Source organism: Sus scrofa, chromosome 2 (genome assembly GCF_000003025.6).
Source record: "Sus scrofa isolate TJ Tabasco breed Duroc chromosome 2, Sscrofa11.1, whole genome shotgun sequence".
NCBI classification, from domain to species: Eukaryota; Metazoa; Chordata; class Mammalia; order Artiodactyla; family Suidae; genus Sus; species Sus scrofa.
Window position 1 is genome coordinate 40,485,723 of NC_010444.4, and position 20,281 is coordinate 40,506,003.

At 52.3% G+C, this 20,281-nt stretch overlaps 1 protein-coding gene across 6 annotated transcripts in view; it reads left to right on the top strand.

Annotated features, from left to right (window-relative positions):
* The window catches only part of PTPN5 (protein tyrosine phosphatase, non-receptor type 5), a 62,606-nt gene that overhangs the window by 26,858 nt on the left and 15,467 nt on the right, over positions 1 to 20,281 (top strand). For 5 of the 6 annotated variants that reach the window (XM_021083256.1, XM_021083257.1, XM_013994491.2 and 2 more), the window contains 4 exons: positions 18,232 to 18,425; positions 18,960 to 19,067; positions 19,268 to 19,345; positions 19,838 to 20,079. In XM_021083256.1, the coding sequence (XP_020938915.1) occupies positions 18,232 to 18,425; positions 18,960 to 19,067; positions 19,268 to 19,345; positions 19,838 to 20,079 (622 nt within the window). The other variant, XM_021083258.1, reaches the window with a different exon arrangement.

Sequence of the window (20,281 nt, forward strand, 5' to 3'; positions counted from 1 at the left end):
CATCTTCTGGCACCCTGTGGACTGAGGCAGGAAGAACTAAGGTGTGTCTGTCCCCAGGATGGAGTTAGGAGGAGTTGGGTGATGTCATGGTCCCCATCTGTGTCCTCCCTCTAGGAGAGCCTAACTTGCCAGGGCCCAGCAACTTATGTGCCCCTCGAGATTCCCACAATGCCATCTTGATATGATGTTGGGTTTTGTTGCTGTTGTTGCTGTTGTCTCGCTTTTTAGGGCTGCACCCATGGCATATGGAAGTTCCCAGGCTAGGGGTCAAATTGAAGCTGCAGCCACCAGCCTGCGCCACAGCCACAACGACACAGAATCCAAACTGCATCTGTGATCTACACCACAGCTCAGGGCAACGCCAGATCCTTAACCCACGGAGCGAGGCCAGGGATCAAACCTGCATCCTCATGGCTACTAGGCAGATTTGTTTCCACTGTGCCACAAGGGAAACTCCCTTGATATGATATCGAAATAACTTTTTGTCTGTTTCCTCCATGGGACTGTGAGCTCTCCGAAGGCAACTGCCTCTCTATCCCGTGCTCCGTGTCCAACAGCCATTCACTCATTCCTTCATCCATTTACTGGCGACATCCATTTACTTAACCACCTCCATGTGCTGGACACTCCGTAAGCACTAGAGATTCAACAGCGAACCAACCTGAGAAAGTCACCCACATCACAGGTACCTAGTTAAGCACAGGCCTCCTGGACCCAGGCTTGGCTCCACCATTTACCATGGGGGTGATGGTAGGCAAGCTACGTAACCTCTCTGTGCCTTCTATTTACAGGCAGGGCAGGAATAACACTATCATGTAGAACTGTCAGCAGATTAAATGAATAAATCGAGTTCAGAACAGTGCCTGGAATGTAGCAAGTAATATAGCTATTCACTATCAAGAGAAAGATAGTAAGTAAGTAAAATATGTAGTATAGCAGATGGTGATAAGTGCTCTGGAGAAAATTAAAGAAGGCAGAAGGGAGGGGAGTTCCCATCCTGGTACAGCAGAAACGAATCTTGACTAGCACCCATGAAGATGCAGGTTCAATCCCTGGCCTCGCTCAGTGGGTTAAGGATCCGGCATTGCCATGAGCTGTGGTGTAGTTTGCAGATGCGGTTTAGATCTGGTGGCACAGGCTAGCAGCTGTAGCTCTGATTCGACCCCTAGCCTGGGAACCTCCATATGATGCTGGTGCGGCCCTAAAAAGACAAAAGAAAGAGAGAGGGAGGGAGGGAGGGACTTGAGGGTGGAGGGCGCTAGCATTGTAAATAAAGCGATCCTGGAACCTGGTCAAGAATAGACTTTCACAATGTCCATCATCCAAACCACTGACCTAAGGTGCAACTTGGGCATAAAAGGAGACGGCGGCGTTATACAGGCCCAGGGGCTTGGGAGCACTGGGCCTTTAGAATGAGCCCACCCAGCACTGCGGAAAAATTGCATAATAATGGTGTAAAAATACAGCCCTCCAGTAAGCTCTCTCCCTCCCAGCTGTCTTCCCCACCGGGCAAGACTGAGGCGAGGCAGAATGAGGACCAGCCCGCCTGGCTGACTCACCCATTCCCACACGCACTGCCAGGCAGGGGTGACGTGGCCACCACTCGTGGCCATGGTCACCCAGACCCAAGTCAGCACCCAGCAGGTCATCCAGTTCTCCCAGATTGAGATTTCAGGGTAGAAACACCCTCAAGCATCGCCAACACCTGCAGGCAGCCCATGGCTGCGCCCCCCACCCCGATGGGCACGCTTTCCCGCACCCCCAGAGGCGTACCGCACAGGCTCTCAGATGCTCATGTTTGCTCTCACTTGTCACCGCCTCAGGCTCACGTACACACGTGCTCATACCCTCATGCAGTCCCCCGGGCACCCCCCCCCCGTCTGTGTCTCACACAGCACAGGGAGGTGCTGGGGGCACAGCGCACACCCAGGATCACTTAGCTCCACTGCCCTGTTGTCCATCCTCTTCCACTAGAGATGGACACGCTGCTTATTCTCTGTTTCCTCCTCAAGTCTCTTTCGTGCAACCACACCCGCTTCTCATGCACACAGAGATGAGCAGGCACGCCCCTCCCCTCCCCTTCCTGGCCCTTTCCCCAGCCCCACGTTGCATGCAGTCCCCAGGTGCCACGGCGGGCATGGATGTGTCCCCGGGTCCATGCATGTGCACGCATAGCTTGTTCCTCTCCCGCGTGCACACGTTCTTCTTCAAGAGCTCACCCTCCTTCCCTTCTCCTGCACACCCCCTTGCTTGCTCACTTCCTTGCTCATTTACTTGCTCACAGTCACCCAAACACATTTATACATTCAAACTCACACTCCCCCCCCCTTCTATGTGTAGGTGTTCACATTTGCAAGAAACCAGGCAACCCTGCTGATGCCGGGGCCTCTGCTCCTGCACAAACAGCACCAGTGCAGGCCTTGCCTGGGACCAGCGGCTTCCTCAGGGGTGCAGAGCAGGGTAAGGAGGTGAATAAGACAACAGTAGGCCCTGGTGGTGGCATGACATCACCATGGCCCACAGCATCTCCAGAGGGCAAGTTCATGGGCAGGTCTGCTCCTAATAATTCCAGGGACCAAGGGCAGACTGCAAAAGGGACCCCCCCCCCCGTGGTGCACCACCCCCCAGCCAGGGCCTTCGTGTGCATGCATGGGGCACGTCCGTCTGCACAGGCCAGCATAGTCCACTCAACCCTGAGAGTTGACCAGTGGCCACTGCTCAGACCTAAAGATACCCACATGGAAGGTTATGTCCCCACTCTGATGGGTATACCTGCTTTCCTGCAGGCAGAGGGTTCTGGAGTCCTAGTATCCAGGGCATGGCCTGGAAAGGGAGGCATGAGCACACCTCCTGGGCCCTGTGGACCTCTCACCCCAAGAGGAGTGGCGTGGCCAGAAGACAGGGAGCACAAGGCCCAGGTCCAGGGACCACACTGATCTTGGGAGCAAGGTACTCCCACAGCCCTACAGTGGACAACCCTAATAACCCTAATTGGAGATGCGTTTGTCACGATCATCACTGTATCGAGAGGAACAGTTACTGCCACCCTGCAATTTAAGTGTGTCCTGATTAGCTGGGTCTATGCAAGGTTGTGAGTAGACACTGAAGGCCTGAGTCTCAAAGGTCATTGCCCCTTTGGTAGGAACAGCTGACTTCTCCACCTTGGGTCCCAGTGTCTTGTAAGCTACACCCAGCCCAGCCCCAGGCTCTGTACCATGTGAGGAGGACAAAGTCTAGGTCTCAGCCAGGGACCCCGGCCCATCTTGGGTGGCGTTTTATAAAGTAAAGGGGAGGCCTGTGTTGCTGAAATCTTTGCTGTCCTACCCATGCAGTGACTACCCCTGGCCATCAGGGGAGGGTCAGGCCATAGTTTTTACAGCTATCCCAACACGACATGGGTAAAGTCTTCACCAGAAGCCACCAAGGGGCACTTGCAAAGATGGTATGACCCTGTTCTTGATTTGACAGGCTTTTATTGAACATCCCCTCTGTGCTCAGTGCTGTGCCAGGCTCTGGTGATTCAATAAAGAGCAAGACAGACCTGGTCCGTGCCCTCAGAAGGACACGGCCCCATGGAAAGATGCAATAATGATGTCACCTTATCTTGGGGGGTCAGGGAAGGCTTCCTGGAAAAAATGGCTTTTAAACTGTGACCTGGGGAGTTCCCATTGTGGCTCAGCAGTAAGGAACCCGACTAGTATCCATGAGGATGCAGGTTCAATCCCTGGCCTCTCTTAGTGGGTTAAGGATCCAGCATTGCTGAGAGCTGCGGTGTAAATCACAGACATGACTCGTGTCCTGTGTTACTGTGGCTGTGGCGTAGGCGGGCAGCTGTAGCTCCAATTTGACCTGGGAACTTCCATATGCCATGGGTGAGGCCCTAAAAAGCAGTAATAATAATAATAATAATAATGTTAATAATCCTTTGAAATAAATGTCCCACATGGATAAGATACCCAAATTGCCAAAGCCAGTTACATGAAAAAGATTGCATTCAAACTCCAATCCTGTCTGACTCAAAAAATATATATAAAATAAGTAAACTGTGGCCTGAAGGATGACTAGGGTCCCAGTTCATGTCTTGAGGAAACGGCTGTCACAAAGCATCTTCAGGAACAAGTTAACCTCGAAATGGGCTGTATCCCCCACCTGCTAACCCTCGTTCTCACAGAGCCCCCTAATCTGGTGCCTAGTACTGGTTTACACTGGTCTGGAAACAGGTGCAGGAGCCCAGATGGGCAAACGTAGAGGACACAAGCCTGGATATAGTGTTATTACTGAGATGTCATTTGGGCCCATCAGTGCTCAGCAGTTTAGGTGCCATTGACTTTTGTTTCTTTATTTGATGTGTCTGTTTTCCTTCAAGACTTTTAATGCATTTAGCTGTGTTTATTGTGGCTGGTGGCACAATGAATTGTCTTTGATTTGAGTCTTCAGGATAGAAGTTAAAGAAAAGGCACCATTTGGATGAGCTAAGAACCCTAATTAGTGACCACTTTGTCACGATATCATTGTCTTGAGACATACGTACCAACCCTGGTACCATCACTGGTCAGTGATGGTAGAGATTATTGTTCTCTGACACCACCAGGACAGATATGGAGGCAGGAGCCCATCCAGTGGGGGTCTTGGGGTGCTGGGGGACGCAGTCAGACCTAGGTTCCAATCTCAGCTCTGCCACTGAACACTTTGAGCTCCAAATTCTTCACTCCAAAATGAGGGTGATAATTAGATTTTCACAGAGGTTTTGAGAGGCTTAAATGAGCTAATAATACATGTAAATTGCTTGTTGCACAGTGCTCCATAAATGGCCGCTAATAATGATGATGACAGTTGTTCCAGGGTGTGGAGTATAAACAAACAAATAAAACATTTGCATGTTCCCATGGCCCAGGCATCAAGTCCCAGGCCAGTCCTTCAGAAGTAGAGTGGCTCACATAGCTTTGTGTATCTTCCATGACCCCCTCACCACTGGCTGGGGACCTCACAGAACCAGCAGACACATGGAGGAGTGTTGTCTGCTTGCAAAGTCAGGTAGGAAGAGGAGCCAGACCTTCTGGAAAATCCAGTCATGCATTTTCCTTCACTGGTATAGAAATAGTTCTGATATTCTTAGGCGTTACCTGGATGTACAGTGAAACTGGAAAGAGAGTCTTTGCAACTGGAAAAAAAAGAGGCCATCTGGTTGAGTCCCCTGTCTCCACAACAGGTCGATGCTACAGCCCTTTCAGACAGTGGGCATCCGTTGCATAACTAAGATATGCAGTGACAGATGCTGTCACCTTTCTGCATGACTTGGCTCAGGACTAATCACCCCAGCTCTCAGGAACTTTTTTATTTTACTTTATCTTATTTTATTAATTTTTTGCTTTCTTTCTTCGGGCCACACCCATGGCATATGAAAGTTCCCAGGCTAGGGGTCTAATCATAGCTGCAGCTGCCACTATGCAGTAGCCACAGCAACACGAGATCCAAGCCACGTCTGCACCCTACACCACAGCTCACGGCAATGCCAGATCCTTAACCCACTGAGCATGGCCAGGGTTCAAAGTCAGTCCTCATGGATACTAGTCAGATCCATTACCACTCAGCCACAACGGGAATTCTGGGAACTTTTTAATACCTTTAAAAAAAAAAAAAAAAAAAAAAGGCCTCTTCCTCCCATTTACACTCATTTCTTCAAGTCTCGACCTGTGCTTTGGTTACCTATTGCTGCCTGTCTCAAAACTTAGTGACTTAAAACAGCTGCTATTCTATTTGTTTATGATTCAGAGGGTCACGCAGGTCTCAGCTGGGTGGTTCTTCTGTTCCCTGCGGCATCAACAGGAGGTCATTCACTCAGCTGTAGTCACCTGCTGCCGGGTTGGGATAGAAAGGCCAAGAAAGCTTTTCTTCCATATCTGACACTTTGGTGTGAAGACCAGGAGGCAGGGATTATTAGGGCACCTCCAGCTGTCTGCCATACTGCTGAAAAATGGAATCCTTGAAACCCAAAGAGGCATATTCTCAGGATTTGCCTTTACAGCTGTCCCTCCGTATCTGTAGGGGATTGGTTCCAGGGTCCCCAGGAGACACTAAAATCCACTAATGCCCAAGTCTTTTGTATAAAATGGCATATGCCTTCCGTATCCACCGATGAGGAACCCACAGGTACAGAGAGCCCACTGTACGCAGAATGGTCTGTGGAGAAAAAAAATCCACCCACAATGATAGAAAAAAATACCAGAAGAGTCTCTAAAGGAAACCAGTGCCTTTCTCAGTGCAGTAGGATTGTGGATGACTTGGGTTTTCTTTATGCTTCTGGATTCCCCCCCCCTCATATTTTCCAGAATCATTTTGGAAAACATTAATTAACGCTTGCCAGGCAAGAGGGGTAGTGGGGACCCTCTGGGGTGAGTCCCCTCCCCCCAGGTAAGCCGCTCAGCCTGGCATGCCCAGAGCCCAGGGCTGAACCGGCCCCAGGGATCTTCATGGGGACTCATTAATCCTGCAGGGGGATCTGTGAGACAGTCACCAAGGCGTGGAACCCGCCCCCCTGTAGAGAGCCAGCGAAATGACTCACAGCATGTCACGTGGGTGAGCCAGTTGGGAGAAGGGACGACTCAGGGGTCTCCTTGACAGGTGGCTCTGCTTCCCTACGTCCACAAGCCTTTCCCCCTTCAGGGCAGTGGATTCCCAAGGCAGCAGGAGCAGACTCGTCTCTCTGTGACTCTCCCACTGCCACTGCAGACGGGATGAAGGGCCCTCTGCTTTCCTTCATCCTTTTCCCCACTGGACCTTGCCCGCTTCCAGCTCAGCGGTTGGGTTGGGTTTTTACTGAGGGGAAGGAAGCAGTCATGATTCATGTAGATTCTAGAGTGTGGCCAACCTTGGGAGTTCCTGTTGTGGCACACTGGTTAACGAATCCGACTAGGAACCATGAGGTTGCGGGTTCGATCCCTGGCCTTGCTCAGCGGGTTAAGGACCCAGCATTGCTGTGAACTGTGGTGTAGGTTGCAGGCGTGACTTGGATCCCATGTTGCTGTGGCTGTGGTGTAGGCTGGTGGCTGCAGCTCCCATTAGACCCCTAGCCTGGGAACTTCCATATGCCATGGGAGTGGCCCTAGAAAAGGCAAAAAGACCAAAAAAAAAAAAAAAAAAAAAAAGAGTGTGGTCAGCCTTGCTCCTCTGTGTGTGGCCCCTGTTGTCTTCAGGGGAGCCCCCAGGGCTCTCTGGCTTCATTCCCTTAGGTATTCTCTTTGTCTCCCACCACCACGTCCCTTCTCTCCATAGTTAACATGTTTAGAGTGTGTTTTGTTGGTTTCTGTGTGCTTTTGCAGAATGGGTGGCAGTATTTTGTGCGCCCGTTTTTTTGAAATTTTCACCTATTGTGTTGTTGTAGATCTCATTCTTTTTGCTCAGCACTGTTTCTGAGATCCTTCTTCGTGCCATATGTCCTCTGACCCTTTGCTCTCGAGGCCTGCGTAGTATTCCCTGGCATGTCTCTGGACACAGGCTGCCAGCTCCCCCAAGCGAAGGGCATGCAGCTGCCCCCCACCCCCAACACAGCACAGGAGGCAACTTCAGCTTCCCTGCTTCCTAGGACTATTTGAGCAGAAGCACTTGTTTCTAGATTTTTCTACTTCCCAGACTAGTGCTAGCAGGGAATCTGGAGGAAGCTGGAACACAAGAGAACCAGGAGGAAATGGTGTGGGTGGAGGCTGGGGAGACATGCAGGGGCCAGAACATGCTGGGCCTTAATTGATGGCAAAGGCAGGGATCTGGGTCTTCACCCTGAGAACAAGAGAAAGCCATTGAACGAAACTAAAGCAGGGCCTCAGATTAGGTTTTTTCAAGGCAAGAGTGAATCTTTAGCACTGGAAGGGACCTTAAAAACCCCTAGGCACACTCTTTAAATTTACAGAAGGGGAGTTCCCTTCGTGGGTCAACGGTTCATGAACCCGACTAGAATTCATGAGGATGCGGGTTCAATCCCTGGCCCTGCTCAGTGGGTTAAGGATCCACTGTTGCCATGAGCTATGGTGTAGGTCGCAGATGTGGCTCAGATCCCCAGTTGCTGTGGCTGTGGCGTAGGCCAGCAGCTATAACTCTGATTTGACCCCTGTCCTGGGAACTTCCATATGCTGTGGGTACAGCCCTGGAAAAAAAAAAAAAAAATTTTTTTACAGGAGACCTCTGAGGCCCCCAGAGACAGTGAGATGCCTGGGGTCACACAGCTCACTAGTCATAGAAGTAGAACCGCCCCCCGGGCCTCTTGACACTTGACAGCTGTCAGCCAACGCTGACAGCCTCCCCAGTTGATGAGCATTATCTGAGGGCAGCAGCGACCTCTGGAGGGTTGAGGTTGGTCAGCACATCCGTCTCTGAGGGCCTTGAGTCACTCACTCTTGCTCACCTCCTATCCCCTGGACTTTCCCAGACCTCTGAGAGCTCCTACTGGCACCTTCCAAGGAACACCGAGCCAGGAGCCAGGCTTCTGCTGCCAGGGAGGGAGGCCTCAGACCTTCAGATACCCACAGGAAGCCCCTGCAAAGCATCCCATCCTGGCTTAATGAATGAGAACTGAACCAGAGGGTTAAAGACGTGTGTGTCAAGCCTGGTTCTGCCTCTTACTCTCTGGCCCTCGGTTTCCTGATCTGTGAAGTGGGAGGTAGAGCAGGAGCCTCTCCCAGGTCTGTCCCTCCCTCCCCATGCATCTGTGCTGAAGTCTCGGGCACCTGGGACCCCCCCCACCCCACCGCACCCCACCAGGCCAAGAGCCTCTCTGTTGGATCTTTTAGTTCTTGCCAGGGCTGGAGGGAGGGAGGGCACTGCACCCGCAGAGTTTCATTGACCCTTTTCACCCTTGTACTTCTGGGCCTCCGCTCTACAGAGGCACAAAGAACTGAGCTTTGTTTGCAGCCACAAAGCTGTTTGCAATTTCAGATAGAACCATTTTATTATATCCCATCCAAAGAGTACTTGAGTTGCCTTTTGTTTTGAAAGCTTGTGAGCATTTCAGATTTAATTAACTGACAGAGACAAAGCTGCCCCGCTTCCGCCACCCCCAGCCCATGCCCACTCCATGCACTGACCCCAGGTACCAGCCAGCAGCCTCAAAGCCCCTGCCCACATGGGGGCGGGGCACCCACTCTCCTCCTGGGGGGCTCACCTGGCAGATGCCAGGGAGGTCCTCCTGCCTGTCCCTCAGGCCTGCCTTCCCCCTCCTCTCTAAACAGGCTGCTGCTTACTGAGCACTCTCCGTGTGCCAGGCACCAAGCTAAGCACTCGGCATTTTTTACCTATTGGTATCCTCAGACTCTAACCAGCAAGTCTCAGGAATCTGTTGTCCAGAGGAGAGATGGAGTCACTTCCCCAAGGTCACACAGTAGTAAATGGCTAAGTCGGCCTTCATATCTAAGTCTGAGTGACTCCAGAGCTTTCGCTAGGAGCCTCCACAAGGAGCTTCCTCTCCAGAAACAAAGCCACTTATGGGGACAGCAAGAGCTGTGGTCTGGACTGGATAAGGCCAGGTCCTGGAGATATGTCTTTTTACAGGTGTGCTTCCTTATTGCTTTTCACTTAAATGCATTTTTCATAAGTTGTGAAAGTTTGTGGCCAACCCTGTGGCAAGCAAATCCATCAGTGCCATCTTTCCAACAGCATTATTATTATCATCATCACCATCTTTTTTTTTTTTTTTTTTTTTTTTTTTTTTGTCTTTTTGCCTTTTCTAGGGCCGCTCCCGAGGCATACAGAGGTTCCCATGCTAGGGGTCCAATAGGAGATGTAGCCACCCACCTACACCAGAGCCACAGCAACTCGGGATCCAAGCCACGTCTGCAACATACACCACAGCTCAGGGCAATGCTGGATCCTTAACCCGCTGAGCAAGGCCAGGGATCGAACCCGCAACCTCATGGTTCCTAGTCGGATTCATTAACCACTGAGCCATGACGGGAACTCCATCATCATCATTATTGCTTTTTAGGGCCGCACCCACAGCATATGGAATTTCCCAGGCTAGGAGTCGAATAGGAGCTGTAGCTGCTGGCCTACACCACAGCCACAGCAACATGGGATCCAAGCCGAGTCAGCGACCTACTCCACACCTCACAGCAACACCGGATCTTAACCCACTGAGCAAGGCCAGGGATCGAACCCGCATCCTCATGGATACAAGTCATATTTGTTTCCACTGCACCACGTCGGGAACTCCCCATTTTCACCTCTTAATGGCCCCCTTCCCTAGCACAACTCTCCAGCCCCACCAGCCTCCCCGTCTCTAGGCAAAGCGTCACCCTTGGTTCCTATCCTGCTTTTCTCTGCCCCTCCCCCATCTCTACCCCCACCCCGAGCCTCAGTGTGGCAGACTGTGCCAAGGGGAGGAGGCTTGCCCCCTCTGTCCTAGAACGGGCTGCAGCTCCTTCTCAGGCTGACTTCCCCCAACAGGGAGGAGGAGGAGGAGGAAGCAGCAGAGGCCCAGCTTGGGACGGCAGCATGAAGTCTGGTTCATAGGACAGGTGCTACAGCCACACTGCTGGGCTCTGAGTCCTGGCTCTTCTGTCCACAAGCCACGATGGCCTTGGGTGGTCCCTTAGCCTCCCAGGCCTCTGTTATCCTATCTGTAAAAGAAGGACAGCCCTCTACCTCATACAGTTGTAAAGACCAAAGAAGTGGGTATTTATAAAACAGTCACTGGGGTGCTGGAACCAAGCCTTGACAAGCTTGCTAAGAAAAAGGATGAAATACAGTCCTGTGACTGGCAGGAGGCAGTGCCTGCTTAGCCCAGACCTCAGACCCACAGGCTTACACTTTGTGTTGGTCCGAGAACCAAGAAATCTCCAGCTTGAAGCAAGTCATTGAGGAGACTTCTGGAGAGTTCTCCCTCAGACAGGAGGGAGAACAGTGCAGCTGCCCAACCCCTTCTTTGTGGTACAACTTCTCACCTCCCTTGAGACGAATCCCCAGAACATCGACTTTATTTTACTTTTGCTTTTACTTTTTTTTTTTTTTTTTTTTTGGCATTTTGGGCTGCACCTGCAGCATATGGAGGTTCCCAGGTTAGGGGTCCAATCGGAACTGTAGCTGCCACCCTACACCACAGCCACAGCAATGTGGGATCTGAGCCGCGTCTGTGACCTACACCACAGCTCACAGCAACGCCGGATCCTTAACCCACCGAGCAAGCCCAGGGATCAACCCGCATCCTCATGGATGCTAGTCAGATTGGTTAACCACTGAGCCACAATGGACTTCCAGAACATGGACTTTAAACAACACACAAATGAAAAGTCCCATTCGGATGACTTTTGGACTCTTCCCCAGGGCTGAGATGCCAGTACCCTCCGGTCTCACTGACCCATCTGCTGAAGGTCAAGGCGATGGCTTCAGTTCAGCATTCCACATCTCCTGAGCACCCTCTGCGCCTCTCACTCTGTCTTCTCTCTCCCTCACTCTCACCTTCTCTGTCTCTCTCCTTCTCTCTCTCCTCTCCCTGTGGAGCCCAGCACCATCTCCCACGGAGATGAGGCCATACTTGTAAAAATATGGAGGAGCAGGAGTCTTGGAGATTTCTTAAAGAGGATACGGTGTGGAGAGCAGATCACCTGAGCTGGTCTCCTCTGGTGTGTTGGTTAATGGTATGGGCCCTGCCACAGAGTGCCTGGCTTCTAGTCCTAGCTTCTGCCCATTTACTAGCCAACCTTGGCCAAGTGACTTAACGTCCATGTGCCTCAGTTTCCTCATCTGTAAAATGGGAGTAAAAGCCGCACCTTCTAGGATTGTCGTGAGGATTAAATGTGCTGCTATATGTGAGGCACTTAGAATAGCACCTGCAAGGTGTCCCTGTTGTGGCCCAGTGGATTATGAACCCAACTAGTAGCCATGAGGACTCAATCGAATCCCTGGCCTCAGTGGATTGAAGATCCGATGTTGCCGTAAGCTGTGGCATAGGGCGCAGACATGGCTCGGATCTGGAGTGGGTGTGGCTGTGGTGTAGGCCAGCACCTGTAGCTCCAATTTGATCCCTAGCCCAGGAACATCCATGGGCCACTGGTGTAGCTCTAAAAAGAAAAAAAAGAATGGCACCTGCACATGGTGAGTGCTCAGTAAGTGTTAACTAGCAGTGGTCCTGGCTCGCCTGTGGCTGGCAGTCAATCCACAACAAGCCACTTTCCCTGTTGGCCTCAGCTTCCCATCTGAGAAACTAGCAGACCCCCCAGATGCCCCTCAGGGCCTGTCAGGCTCTGCCTGTCTGTGGTATAGAAGCCCAGGCAGGGCTGAGGGTGATATTCTCTCTGTCAGGGCCCAGTGACTAGGTAGGCCTGGTGGGGAGGTCCCTTCTGACCACGTTAGTAAAGGGAAGAAAAGCTGAATGGCACAGAAGCTCCCTCGTCATGAAAACAGGAACAGGCTGAGCCAGGCTTGGGCTCCAGTTCCGGTGGCTGGCAGCTGGCAGCTCCAAGGATGAGTCACTGACAGGAGCAGCCATGGGTTCTCATCTGCGGTGGCACCAGCCCTGGGGCACAACGTGGCTGCTGTTTAATGGTGGAGTTGGGTGCTAGGTGGCAGGAGAGGGGTCATGGTGTTTTTACATGCCCCAGGTAAACGCTTAGGTGGTGTGCCCGCGTGCCTTGCCCAGGCCCCAGAGCTCTGGCTGGGCTGCAAAGCTCCTGCCTTCGGGAGCTCCTTCCTTCCATCCCATACAGCCTTTGAGGAGCCATCAGCCAGGATCAGGCACAAAAGCTGCACTGCCACCCCTGTGCAGCAGGTGAGGGTTCAAGGCGCCCCCGGACACAGGAACTCCCTCCTCCCAACTCTCCTCATCACCCTCCTTCACTGCAGCAACCCTTTCCTGAGAAGCATTGTGGCAAAGCAGAAAGATCACTTGGTGCCGGGAAGGCCTGGGTTTGCATCTCAGCTCTGCACGTACTTGGGCAAGCCACTTAACCTGGCTCAGCCTGATTTCCATGCCTGGAAAATCCCCTTCACCCTGTACAGGAGGCAGCCTGCGAGGAGCCCAATGTTCTGTCACCATCCGCAAGCTGCCTCTGAGTCAGGGCTTCGTGCGTGGCAAGCAGCTACCTCGCTGTGAACTGTTGAAAAGCCAGCCCTTGACACAAGCAGCCGCCTTTCCCGGGCAAAACGGGGCTGATGATGCTAACGTCTACCTCATGGGGGCTGTGGAGAGAGCAGAAGGCACTGCGTGTACATGAGAGCTTGGGGGCTCCACAGAGCCTGCCAAGGGGGTGGCGTTCTCATTCCAGAGCAAGACAGGGTGCAAGGGTGGGCAGGGTGAGGAGAAGGGCTGGTGTGATCTCTAGGAGTGGGACCCAGAGGCCAGAGGACAAAAGGGCTCAGGACCTCTGTGGTCTAGTGGGTGGGCACCGTGCTGTCCACTGCTATATCCACAGAGCCTCGCCTAGTGCTTGGCAAAGTATATAATTGGTGCTCGATAAATGTGTGTCAGACTCACACATGCATGAGCAGGGACTCAAGTCAACCCAGTTCGCCACCTCCCCACTTCCACCACCTTATCACAGACCTCTGCTCCCCACCCCTAAGATCATGGATTCTTAACCTGACGTCTGTGAATCCCTTCCAGAATTATGGCAGCAGATAGTGTGTGTCTGAAGATGTATCTTCCAGAGTAAAAAAAAAAATGTTAGATTGCAGAGTTCCCTGGTAACCTAATGGTTAAGGATCCAGAGTCGTCACTTCTGTGCCTCAGGTCACTGTTGTTGTGCAAGTTCAGTCCCTGGCCTGGGAACTTCTGCTTGCCCAGGGTGCGTTCCCCCCCCCCAAAAAAAAGTCCATTAATAAATGAGTTTTTTTAGATTTCTGCCCAGAAAAGCTTTTAAATAAACTGCTCTGAAAGGTAGGCATCTACGAGGTGCTCAGTGAATACCCATCAGTTGAATTCATCTGGCTTTCAGGGCCGCCAGGTATCCTGTGGGTTAATAGCAAAAAAACAGCCTCCACCTTTGTCTCTGAGAGGTGCTTACAGGGCCCCCGCCAGCCTGCAGTTTTTCTTCCACCCCCATAAGGTGCCAGGCAGTTAACCTACCATCTTTCATATGCAAAAGTGATATGTGAGCATCCTCAGGGGGGCCTGTCTTCTGATTGGCTGCTTGCCTGCTGGGTGGGTTTCACAGATCCTGGCACTGGCTCTCAGTTTCTTAAGTCCCTCCACATGCATTTAGGTGTGATGGGTGGGCATCAGAGCCCTGAACCCGGGAATATTAACCGGGCCTCATCCTATCTGAACATCTTCAGAACAGTGACCTCTTTTTAAATATATTTTTTCCCAGTATAAATATATGAGTATATGCATGATGGGTACATATGTGGATGTATGTGTAAATATTTATCTGCATGTGTATGTGGCTATTTACTCATTGGTGAGAGTCTAGAATACATAAACAATGAAAAAAATCTCTCTACTCTCACCCTCCCCCAGAGGACAAATGTTGCTACCCGGCTTCTCTTCTTCCCATTTACCATTCATGGGGGTTCCCATCGTGGCTCAAAATGATTAAGGAATCCAACTAGGAACCATGAGGTTTCGGGTTCAATCACTGGCCTTGCTCAGTAGGTTAAGGATCCAGCGTTGCCATGGGCTGTGGTGTAGGTCGCAGACGGCTCGGATCTGGTGTTTCTGTGGCTGTGGCATAGGCCAGCAGCTACAGCTCCGATTAGACCCCTAGTCTGGGAACCTGCATATGTCACTGGAGCGGCCCTAGAAAAGGCAAAAAGACCACAAAAAAAAAAAAAAAATCCCATTTACCGTGCATGACCTTCACTGAGCACTTAGTACATGCCCAGCTCTCCAAGCACCGCTCAGGTTAAGCTCTCACCATCCATCAGGGATTCTCCACTTTTTATCTGCGCATTTATACCTTCCTCATTTCAAGGGCCAAGGAGATCAGATTGTTTTGTAACCTTGTCTTTCCCATTTCACACCATCGAAATTTCTGTCCCTGTTATTAAATATTCATCTACACAGTCATTTCTAACGGCAGCATGATGATGTTTTATTGCAGGCAAGTTCCAGGCTTCTCAGACTGGGGTGCATGTACCCCTGAGGGCAGAGCCACAGGATAAATGTAGAACATTTTCCTGAAGCATGAATTTGATTCAAAGCTTTGGGAGGGGAAAAAACACATTAAGATCAAAACAAGCACAGATATACCACAGAATAGAATAAAGAGCACCCATGAATTTTAAAACAAAGCAGTAAAGTCCAAGATCATGTGATTTGCTGGTTTCCCTCAAAGATCCATGTCCCCTGTTCTCTGAGGATGGCAGAAATGTCTGAGGGGCACTGTGTTCTTTCTATTCTCACAGATGAGGAGACTGAGATCCAGGGAGGAGAAGGAATTGCCCTAAGTCCACAGAGTGTGTCTTACAAGCCAAGCCAGGTCTCCCCTGAGCTGTTCCCCTCCCACCCATCCACATCTGCCATCACACATTGACTGCGTTTTCTGAAGGTGTGGGTGGAGAACTTGCCACTTGAGTAATCAACCCTTTGCTTACCAATAGTGGAAACTCTGGGCTTCCTATATCATCCATCTCTCTTTTTTTTTTTTTTTCTGGTCTTTCCAGGGCCCCCACCCTCGGCATATGGAGGTTCCCAGGCTAGGGGTTGAACCTGAGCTGCAGCTGCTGCCACAGCCACAGCCACAGCAGCACGAGCTCCGAGCCTCATCTACAACCTACAGCATAGCTCACGACAACACCAGATCATTACCTACTGAGTGAAGCCAGGGATCGAACCTGTGTCCTCATGGCTACTACTCAGATTCGTTTCCACTGAGCCACAATGGGAACTCTGTGATTCATCTCTTAGCAGTGGCTTTTCCTTTCTCACCTTGATGACCAGTGTCTAAACTGTCTGCTCATGTGGTTAGTAACTCTAGCCTCCCTGGGCAAAATCCACCAACACTTAGATTTTTCACTTAATATACGGCCTTATAAACATGTGTCCACTGATCTGTTTTCAGCCGCCTTGAGCCTTTCGAAAGCAGGAATTATGTGTTATTATAGTGTGACCTTTTTTGAGCACTTACTCGATGCCAGGTGTCATGCTGGATGTTTCATCTGTAGTAGCTACAGTCTTTATCACAGCTTTTCAGAGAATGTATGATCATCATCATTTATCACCCATCGTCCCTCAATCATTTAGGATATTTGTTGTAGACTTCCATGCCAGGACCGGTGCTTGATGCTATAGACAGTCACGATGAACAAAACTGATACTGCCTCTGCCCTCCTGGAACTTGGAGAGGACTGGGGGAAAGGATATTCAGCAAACGATTTTTACAAACTCTTGTGGGTGTAACAGCTCAGAGCCTGAAAAAGTGCCTCGGTTCAAACCCACCTCAACCACTTATTATCTAGATGACCTTGGGCAGGTCTCGTAACCTCCCTGCACCCCATCTTCCTCTTCTGTAAAATGAGGATAATGTAGTGCCAGCTTCGTAGGGGTACCACGAAGAAAGGATAGATTACCGTGTGTGAAGCACTCGAAGCAGGGCTGTGCACACTCCAGGTGTCTTGCTGCTGGTGGTCGTGTGAAGGAGGGATGGGTTGCTGAGTGTGTGTGTGAGAGGGGAGAGCCTACTTCAGGAGCCAGGATGTTGGAGAGATGTTCCTGGTGGAGCGGACAGGATGTGCGCAACACAGGGCAGGGGCCCACCCAAGATGCTGCCAAGGAGTATGGCAGGAACACAGCAGGTGGGGAGCCACCCAGGGTCAAGGTTTGGAAGGAGGAGCCTGGGATAGAAGTATAGCTATCTCGGAGTTCCCGTTGTGATGTAGCAGAAAGAATCCGACTAGTAACCATGAGGTTGCAGGTTCAATCCCTGGGGCTCGCTCAGTGGGTTAAGGATCCGGTGTTGCCCTGAGCTGAGGTGTAGGTCACAAACTCGGCTCGGATCCAGGGTTGCTGTGGCTGTGGTGTAGCCCAGCAGCTGCAGCTCTGTTTCGCCCCCTAGCCTGGGAACATCCATTTGCCACAGGTTTGGCCCTAAAAAGAAAAAGAAAGAAAGACAGGTATCTCCAGGAGCCAGCTTTCAGCACCGCACTGTTGATTCAGGTGATGGGAGGTGCTCAGTAAATATTTGTCCCGGAAGACAAACAACTCTGTTGGTTTCTTGTGGTCTTGGCCATAGGCATTGTCTGCCAACCATAAAAGGAGTCTGTTTTTCCATATGCACAGTGACATGGGGACCATCGCACCCCCACTGCCAAGCTGTATGTGTCCGTTTTGCTGGGCCGTCTCTTCTTGGCAGCAGACTGAACTATGTGGGTTTGGATGGGGAACTCCAACATCTGGGACTCAGCAGCTGAAATCCTCGCACTCCACTGGGACCTCAGAGCTTGGCCAGTGGTGTTCAGACTTGTTTAGCAGTGGAACCTTGTGTCGAATCATCTTTGAGGAGATCCAGTAGATGGAATGATATCAAACACTTCCCCGGTTGAGGCACAGGCCTAGGATCATAGCTCGTGCACCTGAGAAGCACCTCGGGCTCTGTAAGGCACAGCTAGGAATCCATGTGAGCCCAACTCCCCTTTCTGAGGTGTGGAAGTTGTGATCCAGAGAGGGGGTGGCTCTCCCAAGGTCACACAACTAGGGACAGACCCAGAACCATGTTCCAGGCATTTAATACCAATTCTTCTACACCAAGAATTTCCTCCTTGCCCTCCTGACTGCCCCCCCCATTCACCGTGGGGGTCTGGAGGTGGGGGAGGGGCTGTGGCTGTGACATTGTCCACTGCCCAGTCAGGGCATGGAACACAGAAGACAGAAACCCAGAGGACAGATGTGGGTGGGCTGTTGAGGGTCACGGCCTGGTTATGCTGCGCCTTTTTTTTTTTTTTCTTCTTCTTTTTTCCTCCCTCTCTCTTTTAATTGAGTTTGAGGTGGTTATTTTTTGTTTCCTTAAGAAATGGGAAAGAATGAAGCTGCGTAAACACCACGATGTTAACTCCCTGAAAAAAAAAAAAAAAAAACCTCCTGCCATTTTAACTCTGTTACTGGAGAAATAAAAGAGAAATAATTTGTCCACCCACACTTAGCTCTTTCTGACGAAGGTAGGTGAATATTGCTTTGCTAATCGAGGGTGACTGCTGGAAGTGGAGCCACGCTGACTGATCCCGGTGGAGTGGAAGCCGCAGCAACCCCAGAAGGAGCGGCCCGCCAGGTCGGCAGGGCCCGGTCATCGCCGCGTGTCGGCCTTCCTTCCGCAGGTCTCCCCCCGCCGGTAGGGATGGAGGCGCTGGACCAGGCCGAGGGGCCCGCAGCCTCTCCGAGAGAGATGCCACCGCCCCCACCTCCTGCACCGCCCTCAGAGCCAGCTCAGAAGCCGCCACCTCGGGGCCCTGGGAGCCCCTCCCTCACTGTCAGGAGCAGCCTGTGCCTGTTGGCTGCCTCCCAGTTCCTGGTAAGGACATCACAGGCCTCGCAGGGCCCAGAGAGCGGGCGGCTGGAGGAAGAGGCCTCCACGTCCTCCCCCAAGATGGCCGCTCGAGGACACGGGGGACCAGGGACCTTCTGGGTGTCCCTGGGGCTGGTGTGAGGAGAAGCCTGGGGTTCTGAGCCACAGCCCCAATAGCTAAGCCTCTCACACCCTATGCTCTGAAACAGGAACACAGGCCCAGCCCCCAACCCCCTGTCCCAGAGAGGGTCCTTCTGGGGACTTCCTGTCTATGGAGGCATCTCTGGGGGGATGCTCCTTTTTCTGTAGGTACCTGGCGGGTTTGGGGGTGGGGTTCCCTCTGGGAAGGGCTTACTCTTGGCTCCCTTGAGTCAGCTCTTCTCCAGGGAGAGCCCTGGGCCCTTCCCTCAGCTATGCAGTCTGAACTCTGGGGGGCTGGGTAGAGGCTGAAGGTGAGCTCATGGTGGGGGGTGGTATGGGGTCAAGGAGCCATGGCTCTGTACTCAGTGTGCTGTCCACCCCCTGCCCCGGCTGCCCCAGCTTGCCTGCGGGATGCTTTGGCTCAGCGGCTATGGCCCCTTCTGGTCGCAGAATGCCACCGACCTCATCTCCTCTGTGCTCTCGCTCCTGGAGCAGCTGGGACCCTCGGTGAGTAAGCTGGGGCCCTGTGTGGGGCTTCTTTGCATTTGGAAGATACTTAGTGGCCCCTGAAGTACTTCCCCCTGTCCCCCACTCAGACGGGCTCCAAAGTTTTCAGAGCCTTGATTTTGACCCTGTTGAAACAGATGAGTGCTCTGCCTGCCTCCCCCACCCCCATCACCTTGACCTGTTTGTCTGATGTTCCCCAGGCCTGGCTGGGCGTTGGGACCTGGGGCATCCCCTGTCTGCTGCTGGCCTCTCTGTCTGTGGTCCTCCTCACCACCCTGGTAAGGCCCCTCCTAACCTGACCTTGGTGCTCCCCATGCCGCCATGACCCTGAGACCCAATCCCCACCTGCTCCCATTTGATGGACAGACTGGACATTCAGGGTAGGGCGGAGGATGGGGTTCCTGTCTCCTTCCACCAGTGTCCCCAGCCTGGGGGGAGGGGCGCCTTTTTTCTCAAACCTGGTTTGCAGTGTTATCGACTGGGGAAAGGGGCTGAGGCAGGGAGAAGACCAGAGGAGGAACCCGCCACCCCACCAAGAAGGTTTCAATCCACAAGAACCTGAGGGTTGGGGAGGGAGAGGGGCTGGGAGGACATGGTAGGGATGGAACCTCCCATCTTGGTGAGGGGCTGTGCCGTGCAGACACCTCCCAGGAGAGCAGGTCTGCTCCAAACACATAGAGGGGTGGGAGACTCAATCCCATGGATACCCCTTCCCCCAGGGCAGAAGCCAGCAGGGTCCTAGGTCCATGATGCCATATGCCCCCAACTAGGTGTGGTACCTCCTGAGGGCTCCACCAGAGCCACCCGCCCCACTGCCCCCCGAAGACAGGCGCCAGTCTGTGAGCCGTCAGCCCTCCTTCACCTACTCGGAGTGGATGGAGGAGAAGGTTGAAGATGACTTCCTGGACCTGGATCCCGTCCCTGAGACGCCTGTGTTTGACTGTGTGATGGACATCAAACCTGAGGCCGACCCCGCCTCACTGACCGTCAAGTCCATGGGTCTGCAGGAGAGGTGGGAGGGGTGGAGGAGGGGTGGGCTCTGTGGGCCCTGGAGCTCTCAGCTCCTGATCAGAAGGGCAGACGCTTGACTCTGATTCCCAGTGCCCACAGCAGGGCTGACCTCATAGCCCCGCCAGTATGGACACATGTTCTTCAGCTCTGATTCATGTAGAGCAGAATGCCCCAAGGTGAATGCTAAAAAATATTATTCCAGC